This window comes from Anopheles funestus, chromosome 2RL (genome assembly GCF_943734845.2).
Source record: "Anopheles funestus chromosome 2RL, idAnoFuneDA-416_04, whole genome shotgun sequence".
NCBI lineage: Eukaryota > Metazoa > Arthropoda > Insecta > Diptera > Culicidae > Anopheles > Anopheles funestus.
The window spans coordinates 72,932,112-72,955,377 of NC_064598.1; the positions used below are offsets into that span (position 1 = coordinate 72,932,112).

Below are 23,266 nucleotides of genomic sequence, written 5' to 3' on the forward strand. Positions count from 1 at the left end.
TTGGGTTTCACGTGTAGTAATTTTAATAAATGAAAAACTTCCTTCGAAATGTTTGTCATTTTCAATCGACAACAATATGATCATTTTAATAGAATAAATAAAAATCATTAAATGGAAAAGAATTCGATAACCATACAGCAACTTAATTCGATTTAAATTTATTGCGTGTGATATTTTGCATTTCATCGTTTTTTTATAGCCCATTGAAATTAGACAACATTTTACAGTCAAGATAGAGTTTCCTTTTATTTCTAGCATAAAACGGTACGCCCAGTACCGATATTGATCGGAACTATCATCAAATAACGACAGTTTTATTCGTGTCATCCATTCCTATCAAGACGGTTCAATAGAACTAAACCATCCGCGTCGCGCGTAAATGCACAATAAATACCTCCTCGGCTCGGTCGATCAGCAGCAGTAAAACGGTTCTAATACTATTCGTGAAATGCAGTCTAAATTGTCATAATACTACTTTGTTCGACGTATGGTAAGCCTAACTTTTAAAAGAAAGTCACCAGCTATTTCCGTACCGGTGTAGTAGGTTTAAAAATCAGGCTTAATCATTCAATCGTTACCTATCGGCTAATGCTCATTGTTACAGCAATTAATTCATCGTTCATCTAACCTCCTAAACACTACTAGCGAAAGTAACTAAGTCATTAGTGAAAGCAAAACAAAACAAAACGAAACAAAAAAAAAACAAAATAGTGATACTAAATATTGCAACTCGGGTTCCATGCGTATCTTTGATTAAGCTTTCGTTTGGTGACATGTCATGTTACGTGTGTAACAGGATTTGCAATTCTACAAGTGCGCAATTGAAGCATCCGTGTGTAATTGAGGAAGGTGCCTGCCGGTTACTGTACGATCGCACGGCCTGAGTATCCTTTCGCATTGAGCTCATCGATGCTCTTTTTACCGCTGCCTTGCATGCGTGACGCTAGCCCACAGGTCTGTTTAAAAATGGAAAGGAAACAGAACAATTAAACACATTTTACAACGTCGTGGAAGTTCCTATACGTACGATCACGGTGGAAAGCGCTAATAATGCAGCGAGCAGACCAGAGATGACGACAAAGTTTTTACACTGCTCCGGGTTCTGCTGGTAGCGCATCGCATCGTCATACTCGCCCGGCATAATGACCGTATATTCGATGTTTTCCTTAAATTTCGTATACTCCGTACGGTTCCGAGAGTGTTCGTCACGTCGCCTTCTGCCGAGTCCTAAAGTGAATAAAAAGAAAGTTTCATACAGTTAATTATTGTGTTCTGTTCATCATACAGATCGTCCAGCAGATACTTACGCTTGGAGGGTTCATACATATCCAGACAGAAATCGGGCTGACAGTCCATCGCGTCCATGCATGCCTTGATCTGTGAGTGAATCCACAGCGTACTCCGTTCCTTCATCGAGCTCAGCAAAAATGCTTCAAAATCGAGAAACACTTCGTTCGGCTTATCGCGATACCGTGCCGGCTGATGCGGTATGATCGACGCAAAGTCACGGTTTCGACAACCATCGCGCACCAGCGAAACCGATCCTTGCGCATGCGGATCGTCCGGATCGGGCGAAACCGTTACCTCCATTAGCTTCACGTACTTCCACACGCTCTGCGAGCTGATGCGGGCCCGCAACTGTAGCTTCGTACCGATCGGTACCGCCTGATCGACCGGCACTTCGTTGTTCGTCACGGCCGGAAGTGAAGCCGAGGAATGGTTCTTCAGTCCTGCCAGATTACCGCTAATACGCGCGATCGGTGGTGCTTCCTTGTAGAGGGCCACCTCGTATTCTAACCGTCCGGGAGTTTCCTCAACCACGCCGGAAACACGTGCTCCGTGTGGGCTAGAAGTGGAAATTCGCACCAAATCAGATCAACCTGTCCGTCTGCTGTTTTCGGGGGCTTATTGGGTCGGAAATAAGGTCACTCCATACTTACAAACTTCCCGCGAACCCGGCAGCCTTGTTCTGGATAACGGTTGGTTCCGGCGGTTTACACATGATGATCAGTTCCTGATCGGATTGCATTACCACCGAAGGAAATTGCGGAAACCAGATACGGACGTGCACGAACCCCTACAGATGTGTTGCGAGAATGAAAAACCGTACACCAAAAGCAATTTCTTCATTAGCCATTGCATCACACCCCTGTTTCGTGACCCTATTACTAAATACCACCACCACCGGGGGGCACAGCTCGTTTTCATACGTTCAACCTATATCGATCTTGCACCTTCAAGCATCTTCCCTGTTCGGGGAATTAATGGAAACACGTTCGAATCTTGAGCGTGCGAGGTGGTTTTGTTGTTAATTGTTCGAACATTTTTTTCTCTCTTGCTTTAAGGGTAAGGTACGAAGTATTCGTTTCATGTGTGGGGTTTTTTTTTGGTATGAAAAATCTATCCCTTTTACCCTTTTGCTTTGCCCTCTTACTTACGTAAGATCATAAGAAAAAAAGAACTTACATTTCTTTTCAGCACACCGCACCGTGAGAAATCGGTAATCTTCAAATCGTACGCAAGCTCGCTCACATCTTTACGATCGTGCTTGATGGAGCAGGCAAAATCCGTTTCCGGATTCACGCCACGATCGTCCGCGAACAGTGGTGCACCTTTGAAGCCGATCGGTTTTTTCAACTTTGCCGTTATAATGTCGCCCAGGTTGGAGCCTTGCGATGCGAAGGAACACTGAATGTCCGTCACTGGAAAAGGTTACCGGAAAGTGGAACATAACATTACTACCCCAACGAAAAAAGGTGCAATAAGGAACAAAAAAACAACGACTTTTAGCGAAACAATGTTGTGAGCTTTGAACTTGTTCTTGTCGATCCTAGCACCACGGCCTTAGTGAGTACTTACCGTCATAGTCCTGTGCCCGCACCAATGGCAACAACTGGAAAGAATATGAAAAAATGTTGAAGAAAAAAGTGAGAATTGATTTTTATGATAAAAATATAATCAAAACGAACACTAAAGGCACCAGAGGCGTAGGTGTGTGCACCATCCATATGGTGTAAAATGGTTTAATAATGCAATTATCGTATGATCGTTCGAGAGCAAGAACTTGCAATTGGCAGAACAGCATATGTATGATCTGTACCCTCTTTCTGATAGCATGGCGGCCGATCATACCGATCATATGCATGCCACTGACCTTCTTGATCTGTTTTTGGCAAAAACCCGTGGACGATTCAGTAACCATGATGGAAAACCCCTCCCCAGGGGCAGTAACGAAAAATGAAAACAAACGCAAAAATTGCGTAAAATGCTTTTAACGGAAGCTTTTTCGGCTAGCTAACGCCCAAAACACTGCCCGGAACCATGTGCTCAAAACTCACCTACACGAACGAGGCCGGTACGAGTAGAACACGAACAAAAAAACCGGAACACCCCCCGGGGGGTACGTTGGCTTAAAAGATGCTGCCAGTCCGACACATAATTGCCATAATAGGCCGGTGCCCCCGGCCGGGGGTGATGGTGCTCCATTGTTTGGATAACGTACCGGCATCGGTATATCGTGCCACGCTGATCAGGTGTCGATCGGAGAATCGTAAACCCACCGCTAGATCATCCGAACGAGACTTTTGCGATCGCGTGTAGTCTGGGTTGGTTTTTGGGGTTAGTGAGAATGTGTTTGATGATCAGACAAGATCGTTCGCATTTGTGTTATTGTGTCGGATTTTTGTTTTGCCTTCCATAACAAAAGTTTTGTATGGAAATAGGAGATAAAATAAATCTTTCGTTCACTTTCATCATTTGTCGGACATATATGGCTTTGGTAAATTGAATATATTCAATCATTTTTCAACAGTTTTACATATCACCAGGAAAGAGATTTGAAATGAAACAGAATGAAAGTTCAAATGGTTGAAATCTGGTGCTTAATTCCTGTAGCCACAGTCGAATTAAAAGGAGATAACATATTCTAGAACCTAACGATCACCTAGTTCACGTTCTACTTGGAGTCGACCTTTAGATGAAATTAGTCGAAACTTAGAAATGAAAAATGAATAAACTGGTTTGTTTGTTAATCAAAACAAATATCTTCTCCAGCTATTTTCCGATTGCTGATTACAAAGCAATCCAACTCTGCAATTCAGTTTTCCTTCCTTCAGCTTCAGCATCACAAGATTTCGTTGCAAAACTACTGTGAACGTCTGAAGTATTCCATATGTTTCTACTATATCTGACTTGGAGTTCCGCACTTATTAAACACTTCAAATATCTTCGCTCCAGAGCATTTTACATGACAAAAATATTTTATAGTTTTAATACTGTTCCCAGCACAGCAGGGCGATAAACCCGTGTTGAGCTCTCGGACCGGAGTATCAAACTCCGACCGAGGGTGAGAGAAGGTAGAAACTAAACTAATTTATCCGCGGCCAACCGAAATAAAAAGGCTTTTTGTTCCGGTTGTGAGAAAGCTTATTTATTTAGGGCTACCTCCCCGTAGCCCCCTTTTATCGTACATGCTGCCTTAGCGATACATAATCGATACATTTCCTTGACGGCGACGCATAACCGTGTTTTCCTCGCGTTTCTCAACCCTTTATTCACCCTTTATCCTTTCGCCCTACTTCTTATTTATATTATTAATTCCTGTAACAATTTCCTAATTTCCTGTAATTCCTCTAATTTCCTGTAGCTATTTCCTCAATTATTTCCCTATTTGCCTAATAAATTTAATAATTTTGGGGAGGATTTTTCGCGCCGATCCCCGCATTGTCCTTGCATTATCTGTCTGCGCCTGCAGGAGCAAGCGAGACAGACAGAGACGCTTAACTTCCCTCTCACTCATCGCTTCACGGTGAAGCGATGCGAGAGAGGTAAGCTTAGTCTCCTAGCTTATCTTTACGTTGAGAGCGGCTAAGTCCGCTCTCCTGCTACTATTCTCCTAAGCTAGGGACCTTTTTTGAGCGCGGACAGCGGTTCCTAAAAAGGACATAATTTCCGTCAGCGACATCCTCTCCCCCGTAATTCCTCGTAGAGGTGTTACAAACAATAATAAGCTGACGGAATTATGTCCTACCTATTTCTTCTTCGGCGCGAACCTCCAACCGTGCGACCTTTACCGCTGGTCTTCTAATAAATAAACTTCCTACTCTTATCGTTACGGATCGAACCTGTTTATCCTTTCCTTCTTGCACTTGCGTAATTATCCCCTTACGCCACCTTCCGCGAGTCTGCTCATCTGGAAATGCTACTATGTCGCCTATGCGCAATTCTTTCACTGGTTTTAACCATTTCTCTCGCGTTACCAATCGAGGTAGAAATTCTTTTATCCACCTAGACCAGTATTTTTGTGCAACCCATTGGGCTTTCTTCCAATGTGTCTTTAAAGCTTCAGCTTCCGAAATCTCACAATGAATTGGTTCTGCTTCTCCAGAACAGTCTATTAGAAATGGTTTGGTGTGAGAGGCTCATCGTTTTCGTGGTCCGCAGGACATATTATTTATCATGAATTGCATATAGGTTTCATTAAATAGCGAGAGAACGCTGTTTACTTCTTGTACCTGTGTCAAAGACCAGTCTTGGTTTACGTATAGGTTTGTTGTACTTTACTATAGCAAAGTTTGGTACATAATTAGCCTTGGGACTAAACTTATCTCTTATTGTCTCACTTCGATCGTTTTCACGCGCGCAATCTTTTTTGCCGTATGCGTCTGTTTCCTTACGGTGTAATTTTTCTGACGTTCCATCTCGTGTCAATTTTCTTTCCAGGCTTTGTAGTCGCCTCAAAGACTGACCACATTCTTCTGGTATACTGACGATTTCCGTTTTCCCTATCTCGTGAACAGTTTCTGTTTTCCTTATAGTTTTTTCTATTTCCACCCTCTTTTCGTCCTTGGGCTGCGGTATCTTATAATTCAATTTAACACCGAAATCTTCCTTTGGGACGTGATTTCTCATCGTGCTCGCTATATCCTTGTTAGCATTTTTTGCTTCGATTAGAGAAAAGAGTTTTGGTTGCTTGCTATTAAGATAATTTGTTCCTAACAATACCCATCCCAAGTGGGTTTGAATTGCTATCGGTCCGCCTGCTTGCCCAGTTCTGGTTTGCAATGCGCATATTAGATGCGCATGTGGTAATCCGATAATTAGCTTCGGAGCTCCATCACGATAGCTTTGTAAATCGATGCCTCTCAAATGGCGATATTTTCTTCTAAGTTCCATTCCGTTAACTGTTTGTTTTGGCAGCACCATAGATTCTACTGTCCTTAATCCATCAAGGCTTATAAATCTCCCATCCTGATCCTTAACCGAGATCGAGATGGTTTGACTTTCCGGCTCATCTTGTATTGATCCGTTAGTCCAAGCTAGCGAAAATGGTCGTGGAGATCCATTTACCTGCAACTCTTCTTTGAGCTCTCGATGTATTAAACTCGCAGATGAACCCGTATCCATGAACGCGAATGTGTCGACCTCCCTATTATTATGACGAAGCGTTACTGGGATGATTGGAAAATATAACTCAGGCAAATCAGTACCGTGGTGAATATTAACGTTCTCAACCTGTCTTAAGCCAGGCAAATCAGTACCGTGGTGAATATTAACGTTCTCAACCTGTCTTAAGCCAGTAGGAGTTGCTCTATGTAGTAGGGTATGGTGTCTCGCTCTACATCCGTATTGCCGACATTGTGGTGGCAGAAAACAATTTTGGGCGTCATGATTCGACTGGTTGCAACAGTTTGTGCAAATGCGCAACCGCCTAACCGTTTCCCATCTTCGTTCGACCGACATGTTTTGAAATTGAAAACATTCTGTCGTCCTATGATTTTGGCCACAAATCAAGCAACCCATTCTACGCCTTGGTTGCGATTGGATATTCGCTTGGAACTGTTGTCGTGGTTGAGCACGAAAATTCCTATGACCTAACTGTTGGTTGTGCTGATGCGATTGTGAATTCACAACATCATTAGCAACATCCGCTGTTAGCATAATAGCTAAATTTTCGGTGGGCTTAAGCCACTTAGCAAAATCCTCGAGAGTCCTAAGCTTGCTTCTACCATAATTCTCGTTGTCTGCCAAGATATGATTGTACCACTTGTGTTTTAAATTAGTGGGAATCTTATTTTCCAAGTCCTTTAAAAGACGTTGGTCGTTTAAATATTCTGGCTCTCCTATAGTGTTCATGTTTATGACCAGGTTGTTTAACGCATGCATAAACGTTATAAAACTTTTCGGCTTCTGCATCGTTGGGTTCTCTACTGCTAGCAATTCTTTTAATAACGCACTGTATATCAAATCAGGCGTACCAAATTCCTTCTCTAATCGCTGTAAAATTCCTTCGATATTTTGCGCATCGAGCATCAAACCACTCACGCATTCCAGGGCATCTCCCTTCAGAGCCTTTTGCAGACGATTTAGATTTTCCAAATCTGAAAATTTAGCCTCTTCACTTGTTTTATAAAACACTGATTTGAAATGGTTCCACTTTTTAAAATCACCATTAAATTCAGGAAGCTCCATTAAGGAATCTCTTTTAGACCGCTCGTTTAAAGCATCGACCAATCCCTTTATGAGCAATTCGGAAGCAGGGCTTGAGTTGCTTGTCGATGCGCTTGCGACTGTAGCACTTCCATCTTGCAATTCACGTTTCTGTCCCTTTTCCTTGCGCAATTTCTTAGATTCTGCCTCTTTTTCCGCTAATTGTGTGACTAATTTGGTCTGTTTTTCTTGCGATTCGCGTTTCGTTTCTTCATGTTTTTCGGATAAGTCCTTATACTCCCTTTTCAACCTCTCTATTTCTTTTCTCATTTCGCACACATCACTCCCTACTTCCTCCTCAAATTTGGTAATTTTCTCTTTAGTGTTTGCCATTTTACTCACGGTTTGTTTGCGGGTTCGTCGCTTCTTGTTGTGCTGCTACTACTGCAGTTGCTGCTACTGCTTCGGCTGCTGATGCTGCTGCTGCCGCTGCTACCGCTCCGGTTGCTGCTGCTGCTGCCACCGCTGCTGTCGTTGCTGCTGCCGCTGCTACCGCTCCGGTTGCTGCTGCTGCTGCTGCCGTCGCTGCTGATGCACTCTTTTAAGCCGGTTTAGGCTTAACCACTGTTTCTGCTGCCGCTGGAACCGTCGCACTATTTTTTTTTTTTTTTTTAAGCCGTTTTAGGCACCACTGTTGCTGCTGCCGCTGGAACCGTCGCACTATTTTTTTTAAGCCGTTTTAGGCACCACTGTTGCTGCTGCCGCTGGAACCGTCGCACTATTTTTTTTTTTTTCTTCTTTTTATGCCGTTTTAGGCACCACTGTTGCTGCTGCCGCTGGAACCGTCGCACTATTTTTTTTTCTTTTTTTTATGCCGTTTTAGGCACCACTGTTGCTGCTGCCGCTGGAACCGTTGCACTTCACTATCACTATACCTTCCGACCGGGAATGAGCGTCCTCCGGTCTTCACAGGGCGGTTGCCCCTCTCCTTCCTTTCGCTGACCGGGAATAACGTCCTCCGGTTTCCACAGGGCGGTTGCCCCTCTCCTTCCTTTCGCTGACCGGGAATAACGTCCTCCGGTTTCCACAGGGCGGTTGCCCCTCTCCTTCCTTTCGCTGACCGGGAATAACGTCCTCCGGTTTCCACAGGGCGGTTGCCCCTCTCCTTCCTTTCGCTGACCGGGAATAACGTCCTCCGGTTTCCACAGGGCGGTTGCCCCTCTCCTTCCTTTCGCTGACCGGGAATAACGTCCTCCGGTTTCCACAGGGCGGTTGCCCCTCTCCTTCCTTCCTTCGACCGGGAATGAACGCCCTCCGGTCTGCTCGAGGCGGGTGGCCTACTCTCGTCCTTCCTTCAGCCGGGAATGCGGTCCTCCGGTCTGCTAGAGGCGGGTGGCCCTCTCTCGTCCTCCTTCCAACCGGGAATGGGGTCCTCCGGTTCTCTTCACCACTTAGCGTCTTCCTTCCTTCCTTCGACCGGGAATGAACGTCCTCCGGTCTGCTCGAGGCGGGTGGCCTACTCTCGTCCTTCCTTCAGCCGGGAATGCGGTCCTCCGGTCTGCTAGAGGTGGGTGGCCCTCTCTCGTCCTCCTTCCAACCGGGAATGGAGTCCTCCGGTTCTCTTCGGCGCTTGGCGTCTTCCTTCCTTCGACCGGGAATGGGGTCCTCCGGTTACCTCGTGGCGGGAAACTTTCTCGTGCCTTGGAACGTTAGCAAGTACTACCTTCCTCTCTGGAGCCACCAATGTTCCCAGCACAGCAGGGCGATAAACCCGTGTTGAGCTCTCGGACCGGAGTATCAAACTCCGACCGAGGGTGAGAGAAGGTAGAAACTAAACTAATTTATCCGCGGCCAACCGAAATAAAAAGGCTTTTTGTTCCGGTTGTGAGAAAGCTTATTTATTTAGGGCTACCTCCCCGTAGCCCCCTTTTATCGTACATGCTGCCTTAGCGATACATAATCGATACATTTCCTTGACGGCGACGCATAACCGTGTTTTCCTCGCGTTTCTCAACCCTTTATTCACCCTTTATCCTTTCGCCCTACTTCTTATTTATATTATTAATTCCTGTAACAATTTCCTAATTTCCTGTAATTCCTCTAATTTCCTGTAGCTATTTCCTCAATTATTTCCCTATTTGCCTAATAAATTTAATAATTTTGGGGAGGATTTTTCGCGCCGATCCCCGCATTGTCCTTGCATTATCTGTCTGCGCCTGCAGGAGCAAGCGAGACAGACAGAGACGCTTAACTTCCCTCTCACTCATCGCTTCACGGTGAAGCGATGCGAGAGAGGTAAGCTTAGTCTCCTAGCTTATCTTTACGTTGAGAGCGGCTAAGTCCGCTCTCCTGCTACTATTCTCCTAAGCTAGGGACCTTTTTTGAGCGCGGACAGCGGTTCCTAAAAAGGACATAATTTCCGTCAGCGACAAATACATTTATTATTGTTTAAACGATACCAAATTGACTTTTGATATTTTTTGAGATTTATATTTGATTCTGTCCTACCTATTTCTATTCAATGTGCTTACTATAATTTCTTTGACATATTCAGCACAAGAAATTGGATGTTTCGCAACAGCAACATAAAATATTTTTTAAAAAACTCTACATCCATACTTCTTACATGAAATTGAAACTGCTTCTAATAATATCAATCAATATTTTTTCGCAACTATAAAATTAACCATAAATTGATTTCATTTTTCCTCCATTTCCTTAAAAATTAACTCTATGTTGACACTAATGGGATAAAAAGGGGCAATAAAATAAACTCCCCACTCACTTGGTGGAATCGTTTGATCGATTGTGCGTTGCCCTACAAACCTAATAAAAATCTTGAAGCTTATGCTGCAATCTCTCACTTTACTGATAATCGTCACAATCGTGTTTTTTCTTTGCTCACAAGTAACCAACCCCTCAAGTGTCTTGTTAACAGTTGTTCATCAAATATGTCGAGGATTGTGCGTATTTTCCGAACTCCCGTATGTTGCTCCCAGCCATGAGTATTTCTCTTCGAACCAGTTTCAATTGGTATCGTAACGATCGTTTTTTTTTTTCTTTTCCGCCTTAATTTTAGTTGGCCGTATGGGCAAGTTTTAGCACTCTCGCTGCCCGACACGTGCAAAGGGAAAAGATCGTGCAAAAGAAAAATGTACTACAGACGGCCATTTAACAGGCTCTCGATCATGAGGGTTTTTATGGGGCGCGAGTGATGCTGCCCGAGTCCGACCGGGTGGATGAATGGTTCGATGCATGGATGGTACAATTATCCAATAAGGTAGCCTTCAACAGAGAGCGACCACCGATCGAGCGAGCTTAGCTGAAATCGCATGCTGATCGTAGCGGGAAAAAACAACATGGTGAAGGGAAAATGACTGACAACAAACACGCAGGATGAGCCATAAAAACAAACGAACGGCAACCATTCCGAAGTTCCAGCCCAATCCCCAGGGGTGGTCACCGAGCGGGACTGTGGCATAAGCTGGTTTCGTGGAATTGATGATTCCAAACGGAATGGGGCATTCAGGAGAAGAAGCAAAAAAATACGGCCCTACAAAACTGCACCTGTTGTGAGGTTTTAACGGATATTTATCCGGTGCAGCTCAATAGTAAGGAAGCATACTAGAAAAAAAAAACAAACGCTGGCACAACTTTCTCGCTGTTCTAGAATTAATTGTGTTACTGTGTTAACTGCTTTTTTATATATTTCAATTGTAGCATTGTGAAAAAGGGCTTACGCATAAGAAACATAAAAAAAGTTTATTCAAAATGACCTTTCAGAGTATCCCTTTGGTATGGAAAGGTAACAAATAAATATAAAAAAATATTTTTATTCTAAAAATTTACAGACAAACTTCTTCATTATCAATAACGACTCGTCACCAACTAAAAATAACCCCGACTAAAAAAAACCCCGACATGACGAAAGAGGCCCAAACAAAACTCTCATTTAATTTTATGCAGACACAATGAGGCCCCTGCAGCAGCAAAGTGCATGAGAACTCACTAACCTTGTCGCAACGCTTGTGAGAAAGTTTAGCGCCAACTCGTTAACGTTACCGCTTTGGTAAGCCACTTGGAACAAACTTAAGCAGTGCGCTTCTTTTACAACTCCCCACAACCCAACAGAATGAATGAAATCTGGAACATTTGAATACGAGAAAATTGCCACATTATGAATCACATTTGCATAGAAGCACAACTAGATCATAAGGCTAGTTATGCTGTCTAGTATGTTTGCAATGCTAGGACAGCATAATATCGCGAGAAGGTCGACCATCGGACGTAGCAAGAACTGTAGACAGAACTTGGACATCAAGATTGGCACCGAAATGGTGTCGACATGTTGCGCATTTGAGCGACATCGGGTCACTATCAGCGGTGATGGTAAACGCCCTGTCCATCAAACCGTTTGCAAGATTGACCATGAATAAAATCCACCACGATTCGCATTGTGTGCTAATGCACACGAGGTTGCAGTTTCAGCTTCACACGTTGCAAATGGGGCGGTAGACAAATTTTGGTCTCGATCCACCATGATAATGCTGAACTTTTGGGGTAAGTTGAACAACGTGCCTTAATCATGACACAATTATGTCATAAAAAACAAACCAGTGCTCAGACTAAGCAGCAGTCAAGCGATGTACTCTTGTGTTCCTTCATTTCCATCCATCCTCCCCATCTACGTACTTTCTGCCCCATCTTTTCCCTAGTACGGTACTTCATCTCAGCCATGAAATGGACGAAACGGGGATGACAGCGCACACCGCATGAGCTGCGCATAAACGAGCGTGTGTGTGACTGAGCGTGAAAATACGAATTTATGAAATTGAATCCCAGCATTAAAAAACGCTCCACCCACCCCCCAAAACATGCCCCATTCCGGCCATGCCCTAACCCTTTCCTTGCCATTGCACAGCTGACCGGGTTTCGCTATGACTTGGATTTGAATATGCTTCGAAGGCTGCTGTGACACTGTGCCAGCTGCATCCACACGGCTCGATGGCGTTCCAGTTGCGAGCAGCAGCCTCCCAGGCAACTAGGGCTGGGTAGCATAAATGCTGCATCCCGGTTGCTGGAGAAATTGGTGCATGAATTTTGATAGCTTTTCAAAAGCTGCATTTCCCGCAGAAAAAGAAAGAAACAGCGATTACAAATCAATGCCAAAGATTTGCAGACTTTAGCCGCGCATAAAGCGGGATTAACTGTACTGCTTTAGGGCGGGGGTTAGTTTGTGGCGCGTGATTCTAGCTAGCGATTCAGGTGGATTTATTGCTTTAAATAATTTCACGCACCAGTAGCACTTGCACAGCAGTTGCATTAGGAAATGGAAGTAAATAAAGGGGAAAACACGAATGCATTCTCAGGAAGGTTCGTTGCATGTCCAAGCGCTAGAGTGTTGTGGCCTTCTATAAGCTTCGAGTTAAAAACTGTTTTACACTAAACATGACTAATTAATAATTAAAATATTTATGGCACATTTTTCTGCTAGCATTTTTTGTGATTATAAAAAAACATTCTCTTCCTACTGAATTGCCTTAAACCACCCTTAAACCACGCTTCAAGCCACTCCCCGCATACAACAAGTCGCTAATTATTGTTTTCGTCACAGCCAATCATTTGCAGATGATTTTTAATTTCGTAGTACGATGGATGTAGCGGTACTTTAATACCTTACCGCTAAAAACCGCACGCCGTAGAGGTTTTATCAATTTGTACGATTCGATTCCGAAACTCGCACAATTCATGATGGCTCTTCGGATCGGATGTCGCCTACGATGCGGTTGCGTTTGATGCGCTTCCCTGAGCTGCATAACAGCATAACCGTTCGGTTTGACAGTTTAACGTTAAACGCAATAATAATACCTTTGCTTTTGCGTCAAGTTGTGCGTATTTTTCTTCCCCTTCTCGAGAATTTGCTCCCTTTTTTGTCCGTTAGGGAAAATTAGTACCGTGTGCGTGTGTTTTGTAACTGTTGGAAAGGTTTTCCGCGAATTCATCCCAGTAAGGGCATATAACACCAATCCACTAGTGCTTTTGCTTTCTTTATGCTTGTTATCTTTGCGCGCATCTTTCGCGTAATATTGATGCGAGCATAAACGAAGATCGAGGGAAAAAGGTACTCGGGAGAAGTACTAGTTAATTTAATCACCATCCAGAAGGCATGCAAATGCACGTGTTTCATCGCTCTATTTGCATTTCCACTTTTTGTATTCTCGGGTTGTTTTGCACTTCGTTAACAAGAAGTATTACATGCGCAAGAAAAACAGTTCTGAAAGCCCTTCGGTGGGATGTTACAGTGAGCCTTGTGAATAATGATAGTTATTTTTGAAATGCTGGAAGCTAGCTTACCCCAGATACGGATACTCACTGGGAAAAATTACGAGAATGCTCTGAAAAATGTTTTAAATATCTTTATAATCCATATTGTGGTGAAAGGAAAGCTCCGGAGAAAAGAATTTGCGAACGAATGCGCTTCATTTTATAAGTGGCGTACTCTTACTCTCATCCTCGCCATGCGATCGTAGCTTTTTATTTATGTAATTTATTTTTTGCACACAAAATGAAGTGTTGCGGAAACAGGGAATGGCAGTAGCGTGAGAAGTGTATACAACTATGCATACCACAGATGATACTGTTAACATTTCCACAATTGGCTACACTTCGCTTCGTTACGCGAACGAAAGATTTCAACGATAGCGGTACAAACGAACCTTTCCGTTGGATACGAAAAAAAAACAAAAACAATATTGTTTTTTGCCCTTGTTTATGGTAGAATATAATAATGTTTATGTATGCTTAATTGGAAGCTATTTAAATTTTGAATGCATTTAATAAAAGGTATCACTTTAGAAAAACACTTTAAAATTGCGTACACTTACCACCGTAAAGAGTACCGCCACTAGGTGACCGCTGCTACACTCGACCAGGCTTGACCTCAACAGTTTCATCTTTGCTTTCGTTGTCAGCATTGGCTGGTCCGTTAGATGCTGCAGGAAACGTGCCTTATCGCACACTCTTCGTCATTCAAATCGCTTGCGACCGGACGTCCAACACCTTCGCACGTAACGAATGTTGCCGAAGATTCAACAATCGGATGTTACCCACCTGCTTTGCCCTCGATCAAAATTGGCTGCATAAGAAGGAAAAACAAAACATAAATCAAAGAAAAGCAATATGCTAATATGTAAGTGCAGCACTACAGTAATTAATGGTTTTCGTTTTCGGTAAGGAAAGTAAAATAGAAGGAACGGCCCAATGGGACCGTTACCGGTACTTCTGCAATGGAACAAGAAAAAATCTAAAAATATCTTCCGATCACTGAAGTTTAAGGTCTATTTATGGGATTAATTACAGTGGTTTGTTTTTTTGCAGCTGTTACAATTTGCACACCGATGGAATCGGTTGGGTTAGCATTTTTAATGGTTAATGGTTGGGAATGATACATTCTTTTCTTCGCAAAAAAATGGCTCAGTGTTTGTGTTTTTTTTAATTCATGTAGAACGGCCTGGATGTGCTACTAGTATTTGTATTGCAATGTGTAGCAAAAGAAATTCCAATTGAAAGTATGATTGTGAGATATTTGGAACAGCATTTCATATCGAAGCGTGATTTAAGAGGAGTTAAACATTCATTAGACCGAACAATTTTTACATAGACCTTTGATGTAAAGGAACGAGTTTAAAAAACCCCTTTTAAGCCTATAAGAAATCATTAAAGTAAAAAACTGTAATACATATATTATGTATGATGGGTGATACTTAAGAATAGTACTTGATAAGCCATCAACCATCAATTTAAACGGTGAAGAATTAGTATTGAAAATACTAATTTTTATCACAACTTCAATTGTTGTAGTTATTTGTCTTTAAATAAAATGAAATCATTTATTTATTATAATCAGAACGTTTCTCGTTTCGCGAAAAACGCTTTTCGAATGGAAAAATTGTTTTTGTTTTAGATTCATTATTTGTCACTTGTTTGTCTTGAAGTTTTACCAGATTTTAATGACACTTAACCTGTGATAAAATGTATTAAATAATTTTTGAACATGCTAACTACGTAGTCGTACCTCGCAACAAAGGTTTGTTTGGCTTTTTTGAAAACATGTTTCTATTAAATAAAGTTCCATATTTATTTCCTCTTCCTTTATTCCGCAAACGAACCAAAACCGAACCTCATCCTCAACTCGGAGCGAAACAAAACGGTAATAAAAACCTGACTGAAAGTCACCATGATCCGCGTAACTAGTTTCGATTTCTGTCCTCATTTACGGCTGCGATTTTCCCGTTCCGGCGGCAGGAACCGTTTCCTTTCGTTACAGCCCACCGTTTACACCGCGGTACGTGATACGTATATAGGTGAACGCCGATTATAACCACACTTCGATCTACCCACACACCGAACAACTGATGAGGGCTCGGTTTGATGCAGCTCCAATGCAAACAGACCGGTTGCATACGAAAACCGGCCCTTAAGTTGCGAGCGATGCTCGAAGGAACGAACGCAACCATCAACCACCGGTTGACACCTGACGAGAGAGGTGTACTGAGCTGGCCTACAAACAGAAATAAGGTTAAATGCACCAGCATTAGCCGACAGTGAGCGGAAGTATCGATCGTAACCCCTTCGCGGATCTCATTACCCTTCGAGGCTCGGAAGGAATTATTTTCGATTTCAAGCCTGTCGCGCATGTGCAGCGGTCGTGAAAGTTGGAAAATGGAAATGTTTGCCAGGTGTTGCGGGCGCTTCTTGATCATGCCAGCCAGCACGCGCAGAAGCGTTGATAGGAAGTTTAAGATTAAACTTCTTCTGAAGTGATTAAAGGGAAAGTGATGGTGGTTGGGGTTTTCAGAAGGCAAGAGAAAGTAAACAAGCTTCTTACCAGTAGAACCAGTTTATTAATCTCGCGTCTTAACAGTAAGCTGCTGCTGGTGAACTATTGATGTTCAACAAAGTCTCGCATTGAGATCACTTTTATTGGGTTGTATTTTTTCGCCTTGTTCTTGTATTATGTCGTCTCAACTCAATCGTTTCGCCAGATCACCGAAAAACACAACAAAAAGAAAGCTCATTTCAATGAGCTCCACGCTCCAAAGTTTCTATTTTCCCTATTTCTCAAAACATTCCCCGCGATAGTGATCAGCATCTTAAAACCTCATTTTTCAGGTGTGGCTAGCAGTACTAGCAAAACAATAACAATCATCATGCTCAGAATCGGCGTGAAAAGCAGTACTTGTCGAATGATGAAGTACTATCGTTTTCACGAATCGCATAGCGTGACACCGCGACACCGTTTCGAGTTCCTCCGGTGTAATTACCGAAAATATACCCCCCCTCAAAAAGCATTGCAATCGGCATCATTAGCAAAACACTATCTACACGGCCAAGAAATTCAACGTAGTAAGACGGGCTAGGAGGCCGATTCCTTTCACTCTCAATTCAATCTCTGGCTGAATGCTGTACTTTTGGGCCTCTTGCGTTTGGCATATTTTCTGTTTCCCAGCCCTGTCTACTGGCCGCAAACCGCAATGCCGCTCCAATGCATTACACCTGAAAGGCCCGTGAAAAATTAGGCGGAACCTTTGCCTCGAAAGTTTTGGCACCTGTTTTTCGTACGGAGCGACACTCGGCGATCTACGATCACCATATTTCTTCTCGTCGCAAGTGATGCGAGTCGATTTGCTAGCTTATTTTCACTCATTTTTCATTGTACTGTGTACACAGTTTTACGTCCATCTCGACCTTGATCTCGAACCGTTCAGTATGCCAAAGCCGACGGCATCGTTGGATCGCCTTGATCAGAAACCGGCCCATTACGAATCTGTCACGCCCGAGAAGGATTAAATCGTTATTTGGTTGCAGCGTTGAACCAAACCATAATGAACTAATCAAGCGTGTTGCAATGTAGATCACTAGAAAGGTATAGAAAGAGTACCCAAAAACCTGTGCAAAACACAAGTACAAGCCAATCGTTTATTTTGAAAACATAGTCACGGCACTGTGGCGATGTTGTGCCGGCCACAAACCTCAAGGAACTCATGGGTTTTCGCTATATTGGTCACATTACCAACCGTGCACTGTTTTGCTTCACACGTTAACCGTCGCAATCAATTGGCACACATTTTCGACATGTTTTCCTTTTTATTGGGCCCCCAGTGCTCTCGCTTGTAAAAATCGCCGATGGAATCGAGCTCCTAACAGGAAGAGCGGGCAACACCAATGTAGATCTCAAAGTCGCGCGATCGCGCGATCATAATCCAAAATATGGCAGGCGCACGATCGGGTGGCGATCACGCGATTTAGGTTAGCACGGAGAAAGGTGAGCTAATTAATTACTGCTTGCTTAGTGAGCGCGTGCTTCCATAGCGGGTAGTGTCGAGTCTGCCTAACGCTCCAATCGCCACCGGGTTTTAGACAAAAACAAACTGAACCGGACCAGCAATGGTAGCCGACCGACCAGTTTGACAAGTTCCAATCTCTGGTGCTGGTGAGTGACTAGCGAAGGGTGAAGATAAAATGCTATCAATGCATCATCTCGGAACGAACGCAGTTTGCAGCGATCGATAGAAGGGATGGGAACTTGTTTACAAATCACCTGAAAATTGAGGAGCTGCAGACAGGTTTGAAACAGAGGTGTGCATCCATTAGCTAAATGCAAACACTACGCTTGGGAATTTGGGTCTATGAAAAATCATCATAAGCCTAAGCAGATTTGAATTGAAAGAATTAACAAAACAGAGAAATCCAGTCTTTGTCGTTGGCCCAATTTTCGCAAAAAAAAAGTTTGCTTTGAAAAATAAAAGTCACACTTGGAAGTTGGGTAAGACAACTTCTTCAATATCTGACCTATTTCTCATGATTGAAGTTGCAAGCTGTATAAGCCGCTACAACAAAGAAAAATGCATTTTTAAAGTGCATTGCCAACTACAAACTACCACTCTTGAGCAAGGTTTAAGTAGTTCTTTGTGGCGATGTTCTTTGGGGAGGATAAAATATTGCCAATCAGCATTACATTGCAACTTTATCACCCGGAGGAGTGAGTTTTAGTGCGAAAGATCATCCAAGCACCTCTCATTAGAGGTGACTTTCAGTAAATGTTTTACGATCTTGCGTTCTTGCTTTTCCTGGCTATTTCCACCATGATCATGATGTTCATCTTGGTTTGATTGGTAGATAAGTGAGGTAAGCCCAATTCAAATCATATCATATACATTAAACCATCTCTGTAATTTGTGTTCAATACAATACTTCAAAAATGATAAGAATTTCCAATTTAGCAAACCACAATTTATACGGTATCATGCATACGATTCCTAGGCAATCTGTCTGTAACCAATAGAGGGAACCGGCTGTTCCATATTCAACGCACCGTAATCACTGCACGACCGGTAGCTCAGCAACTTCAACACCGTCATCAACTGTGGCAGCTCAACCCGAACGCAAACTGGCACTGGAACGCAATCGTCGAGCGCACACAGGAATGGGGACAATTTTCCAACCGTTGGCAAACGGCAGTTTTTGTGACAATTTTCCTTGCCGTACAATCACATTTACGCACACACACACACACACGAACACACTACTAGGAAATTGAATTTTGTATTATTTTGTCTGTTGAACTTTATTGTATTTTCACTGTACCGTCGTCACTGCACTGTCGGACGCGATCTCGATCGTTAATAACACTTCACGTACGCGTCTTTGCTGGGTTGTATCTTGAACGACGGCTCTGCAGTAGGTCCGTACTGGCCGCGTGCTTCACATGGAATGAACTTGACTTTGAACATTCATCTACCGGGGCCGGTGCGAGCGTGCGCCCTCTCCAATCGGGCCGCTTATGCTACAACCGGTACCGATGGAGGGGGGATCTATGTAGCATTTCTTTGCTTTGGTTTGCTATGCTTTGCTAGAAACGGGAGCTAGAGGGAACCAATTTCCTTCCGGTTTTGTGCGGAGGCTTGGCAACGAGGGCAATATCGCACGTTGTCTGCCATGTGCATGTTTAGAAGGAACATTTTATTGTCTTACATTAAAGGAGGAGTGCAAAATGGTAATCCAGAGCAAACGTTCTTGTTCTCTTTCTATTGTTTTAGAATAAATTTCAACACAATGAGATTCGGTTTAACTAGACGTTACAATAGCAATTTAGGAGGTAACCAACATGACATGAAGTTAATGGAAGGGCGGTAAAAAAACGATGCTTGAAGCCCCAAAAAAACTTGGGCAAAAAATCAAACAAATTACATGATTAAATAAACAATTTGCAGTAAACTCATCGTCGTCGCTAAAAATATCCAAAAATTTGCAAATAATTTTTTTTTAAATAATTTTTAACAACTTTAATTTAAGCATTTTATAATTAAAGCATTTTAAGCATGCAATAATTAAAGCATTTTAATGATTAGTGACAAAACGACGGTGGTTATCTCAAATTTTATTTTTGTTTGCTGTGCTCGTCTTGGCTTGTAAAAAGGCTCGTAAAAACGAAATTTTCTTTAAGTGTCCATACTTATATTCAACATCCTCTTGAATGTGTATAATTTCGCTTGAAAATATTACAGATTGAAAAAATCCTATGTGTTTTTTTTATTAAATTTATATTAAAATGACCAAACCGTATACCTTAAATCACACAGTTGTTCTTTAAAAAAAATCACGCAAAATATGATCTTTTTTTTACAACTGTTTTCAAGTTATATAAAAACAATAAAAAAACAAGATTTTTTTGAAAGTCGTTTCAGAATGAAAAAAAAAATTAAAGAGAAGCAATCAGTATATTAATTTTTACTAATTTTCGGTAAAATTTTAAATATTTCAATACAAAAATATTTGATGGAAACCAGCATTGAATTTTAATATAAATAAAATGTAATAGCGAAAATCCGGAACTATACAAAAATAAATTTGATCTCTTTGAAGAATAAAAAAATACAGAACAAATATTTGTATGTTAAAACGACAAAACAATTAATTTAAACAATAAATCTGGAATCGGGCGATCGTCCAAACGACGGACGCTACAAGTACAAGAACATGTAGTATTAAACCATTTCGATACAAAAATAATTGCTGCAATATTGTGTATCAACACGATCTATCGAAACACGGTTAGCCGATATGAAAGGTACCGATAGTAAATAGCAGTAATCAAAATTAGCTACCTTGGCGTTCTTCCTCCTTTCATGGTCAACTGGCGAATCTGAAATCGACCGTGTAAGTTCCTCCGGATTGCAGCAGTTGAGCAGCGCGCGCATTTACCGTTCATTTTGAGGTTTGCTGTTTGGTGTGTTTTTCCCCCCTTCATACGAACAAATTTAATTAAATTTTCCTGCACGATTCTTAGTACGAAAAGTAGGTGAGAACAACATGAAACCACAGAAACAGCACATATGCAATGAAAATAAAAACATATACTCATTGAGCGGACATTACGCAGAAGTAAAAGCTTTCCCGTGCGTCTCGCTTCTAGCGAAGATAAGATGTGTAGTCAGCATGCGAAAGTTTTCGCGGATCGTGTTTTTTCGTTTTGAGAAGCGAAAAAACCCGTCCAAACACTTGAACGAAAGGCAAAAATTTGCTGGATGAAATTACCGAGGGCACCTTGCGCTCCAGCTTACAGGTGGCCAAGAAGTCCCGTCTAAGTCGGATCGAAACGGATCAAGTATGGACCAGCAATTGCCAATTACGAAATAGGGGTAACGTGGTGCTTTTGGCGTGATGCTATATGTGTTTATTTTTATTTATTTTTTTCTCCACAAACCGGTTGATCCGTAACCATACTATACTAACCGATTGCGGGAAAATTCCGGTAGAGATCATCATCACATCTCATCTCATCTCGGATCGATTCTCAAAGACCTCTCAAATCAGAAGATCTGCAACCGATCGATGATGCTCTAGCGTTGATGATGCTTTGAATTATGTTGTTTTTTTTTGTTGCTGGTCGAATTCGTGTTCAGGAAATAGTTGCACGCACTATCAAAAAATTAGCTACACTAATCGATTGGGATCCAGACAGCGGGGTGTACCGTTTGAAAACATGTTTACACAATAATCGTGTAACCGAGCAGTGCTAGCCTAAAACGGTGCCTTTTTTACAGTAATATTGAAGATGCCGAAGATGAAGATATTGAAAATATAACATTTCAATGTAATTAAGTTTCTTAAAAGGATTCACTTATTGCTAAAAGTTTTATTCTAAGTTATTCCTTTTGTTCTGCAACGGTTTCGCATCTGTAGTTGTGTTTGGACATCTTAATCCAAAACTTCCTGTAAGTTCCGTTTGATCTTACTGTTCCAAATCGAATTAACTTCAGAATTTTCAGATAATGGAGAATAATGTTTTTTAAGAAAAAAAAGAAATTAACAGACTTAGTTGCATTTTGTTATTAAGGAAAGGTAAAACATAAAAAATGCTTCTGATGCTCTCCACTCTGTCTTTCAAACATTAATCGGATCTTTAACCATAGGTATAAAAAAGAAGCTCTTATCAGTCAGAGCGATGATCAAGTATTTGGCGACTTTCCCGATTAAGACCAGCATCACTACCAAAACCCTGCGATAGATTATGACTGAGAAACTTCCGGATACAAAAGTAGCCGTGGTGTCACCTTCCGTAAATTGGCGATGGGTTAGGAAGATCATCAGCAACCACTCTGCTGCTTAACAACAAAATCGCTCATGGACTGCTAATGCAAAGGATGGATCGAGCGTCGTCGGCTTGTTCAGTATACTCCCAGATGGAGACCCTGGAGCACAAATTTGCCAAGTGTCGTAGGGTATCTTATCCTTGGAGCATATTGCTGCAAAAAATAGCAGTCTTCGTTCCGGACAATTCCCTAAACTTCATATCCCTCCTCATACCTGTCTTAAGTAACATTTGTTCAAGAGGACTCTCATCCTCATGTTCTTTTAATACCTTTACGTATTCCCTTCATGTTTTCCATTTATTGTCTAAACTAGTATGTAAAATGTTTTTAATAAACAGTTTTATTAAAAAAAAGTGCATCTTCCAGTTCCTTAGTCCCTTGTCCATCCATCGTTTGCATCACGAAACTAGTTGAATATATTATCCTCTTCAAATTTTCCCAGAATATCTCGATCGTGTGGACCTGAGACAATACGGAGGACTTGGATTGACACTACCGCATGTGGATATCCTGTTTGGCCAAATATTGTTTGACCGTTTGGTCAGTTACATCGACGTCTCTTCACAACGTATGTATTTTTTGCCAAAGTGAACCAAAAAAGTGCTAATACCCGGAACTAGGCTTCCAAACGATGAATTGTCTCTTCTTCAGAAGTGTCAGAATCTTGTTATTGATTCGAATAGAGCAGACGATTTGAATTAGCTATAGATCAAAGATATTTCCTTGTTCTGACCATAGCGGCCATGGCCACAAACTGATAGAGTTGTCAAATTTTCGTAGTGTGAAGGCAATTAGTATACATTTACTACTGACAGGTTGACTACTAGCTGATATTTTTTTTTCCTTTATTTTAAAGTTTATGAAATACCAAAGAGTTGATTATTTAATAGAAAGACATCACACTTAGACAGTTAGTTTTAACAATTTGAAGCATAAAGCATTTTTTATAAATAATATTGTCTTGGAAAACGATCAACGTATTGCAAAAATTGCTTATTGAAAGAACAACACACACTTTCATTGCTGTAATTTCCAATTCTACAACACCTTCCACTACATCAAGTTATGCTTCATAAGTACCATTTTTGTTCCATTACTTTCATCCTAAAATTGCTGCACGTAAATTCCTATCAGTCATTCTCCAACAAAACTCTCTTTGCATTGGCAACGAAACCAATGCTTGC

The 23,266-nt window shown here is 41.9% G+C and overlaps 1 protein-coding gene across 1 annotated transcript; it reads right to left on the bottom strand.

Annotated features, from left to right (window-relative positions):
- Window positions 1-139: 139 nt before the first annotated feature.
- Window positions 140-19,271, bottom strand: LOC125760606 (uncharacterized). The gene is made up of 8 exons (XM_049420885.1): window positions 18,803-19,271; window positions 14,313-14,563; window positions 2,860-2,893; window positions 2,467-2,702; window positions 1,941-2,077; window positions 1,308-1,846; window positions 1,028-1,227; window positions 140-956 (listed from the first exon to the last, which is right to left on the bottom strand). The coding sequence occupies exons 2-8, from the start codon at window positions 14,400-14,402 to the stop codon at window positions 861-863; spliced, it is 1,332 nt and encodes a 443-aa protein (XP_049276842.1). The 5' UTR covers window positions 14,403-14,563; window positions 18,803-19,271; the 3' UTR covers window positions 140-860.
- Between the last annotated feature and the right edge of the window lie 3,995 nt (window positions 19,272-23,266).

Excerpts from the sequence above, each read along its gene's own strand:
- LOC125760606 (XM_049420885.1), bottom strand. The coding sequence starts at position 14,402 with ATGCTGACAACGAAAGCAAAGATGAAACTGTTGAGGTCAAGCCTGGTC. Across the intron at positions 2,894-14,312 it reads TGGCGGTACTCTTTACGGTG|TTGTTGCCATTGGTGCGGGC; the intron begins GTAAGTGTACGC and ends TATTCTTTCCAG. Across the intron at positions 2,078-2,466 it reads GCGGTGTGCTGAAAAGAAAT|GGGTTCGTGCACGTCCGTAT; the intron begins GTAAGTTCTTTT and ends ACACATCTGTAG.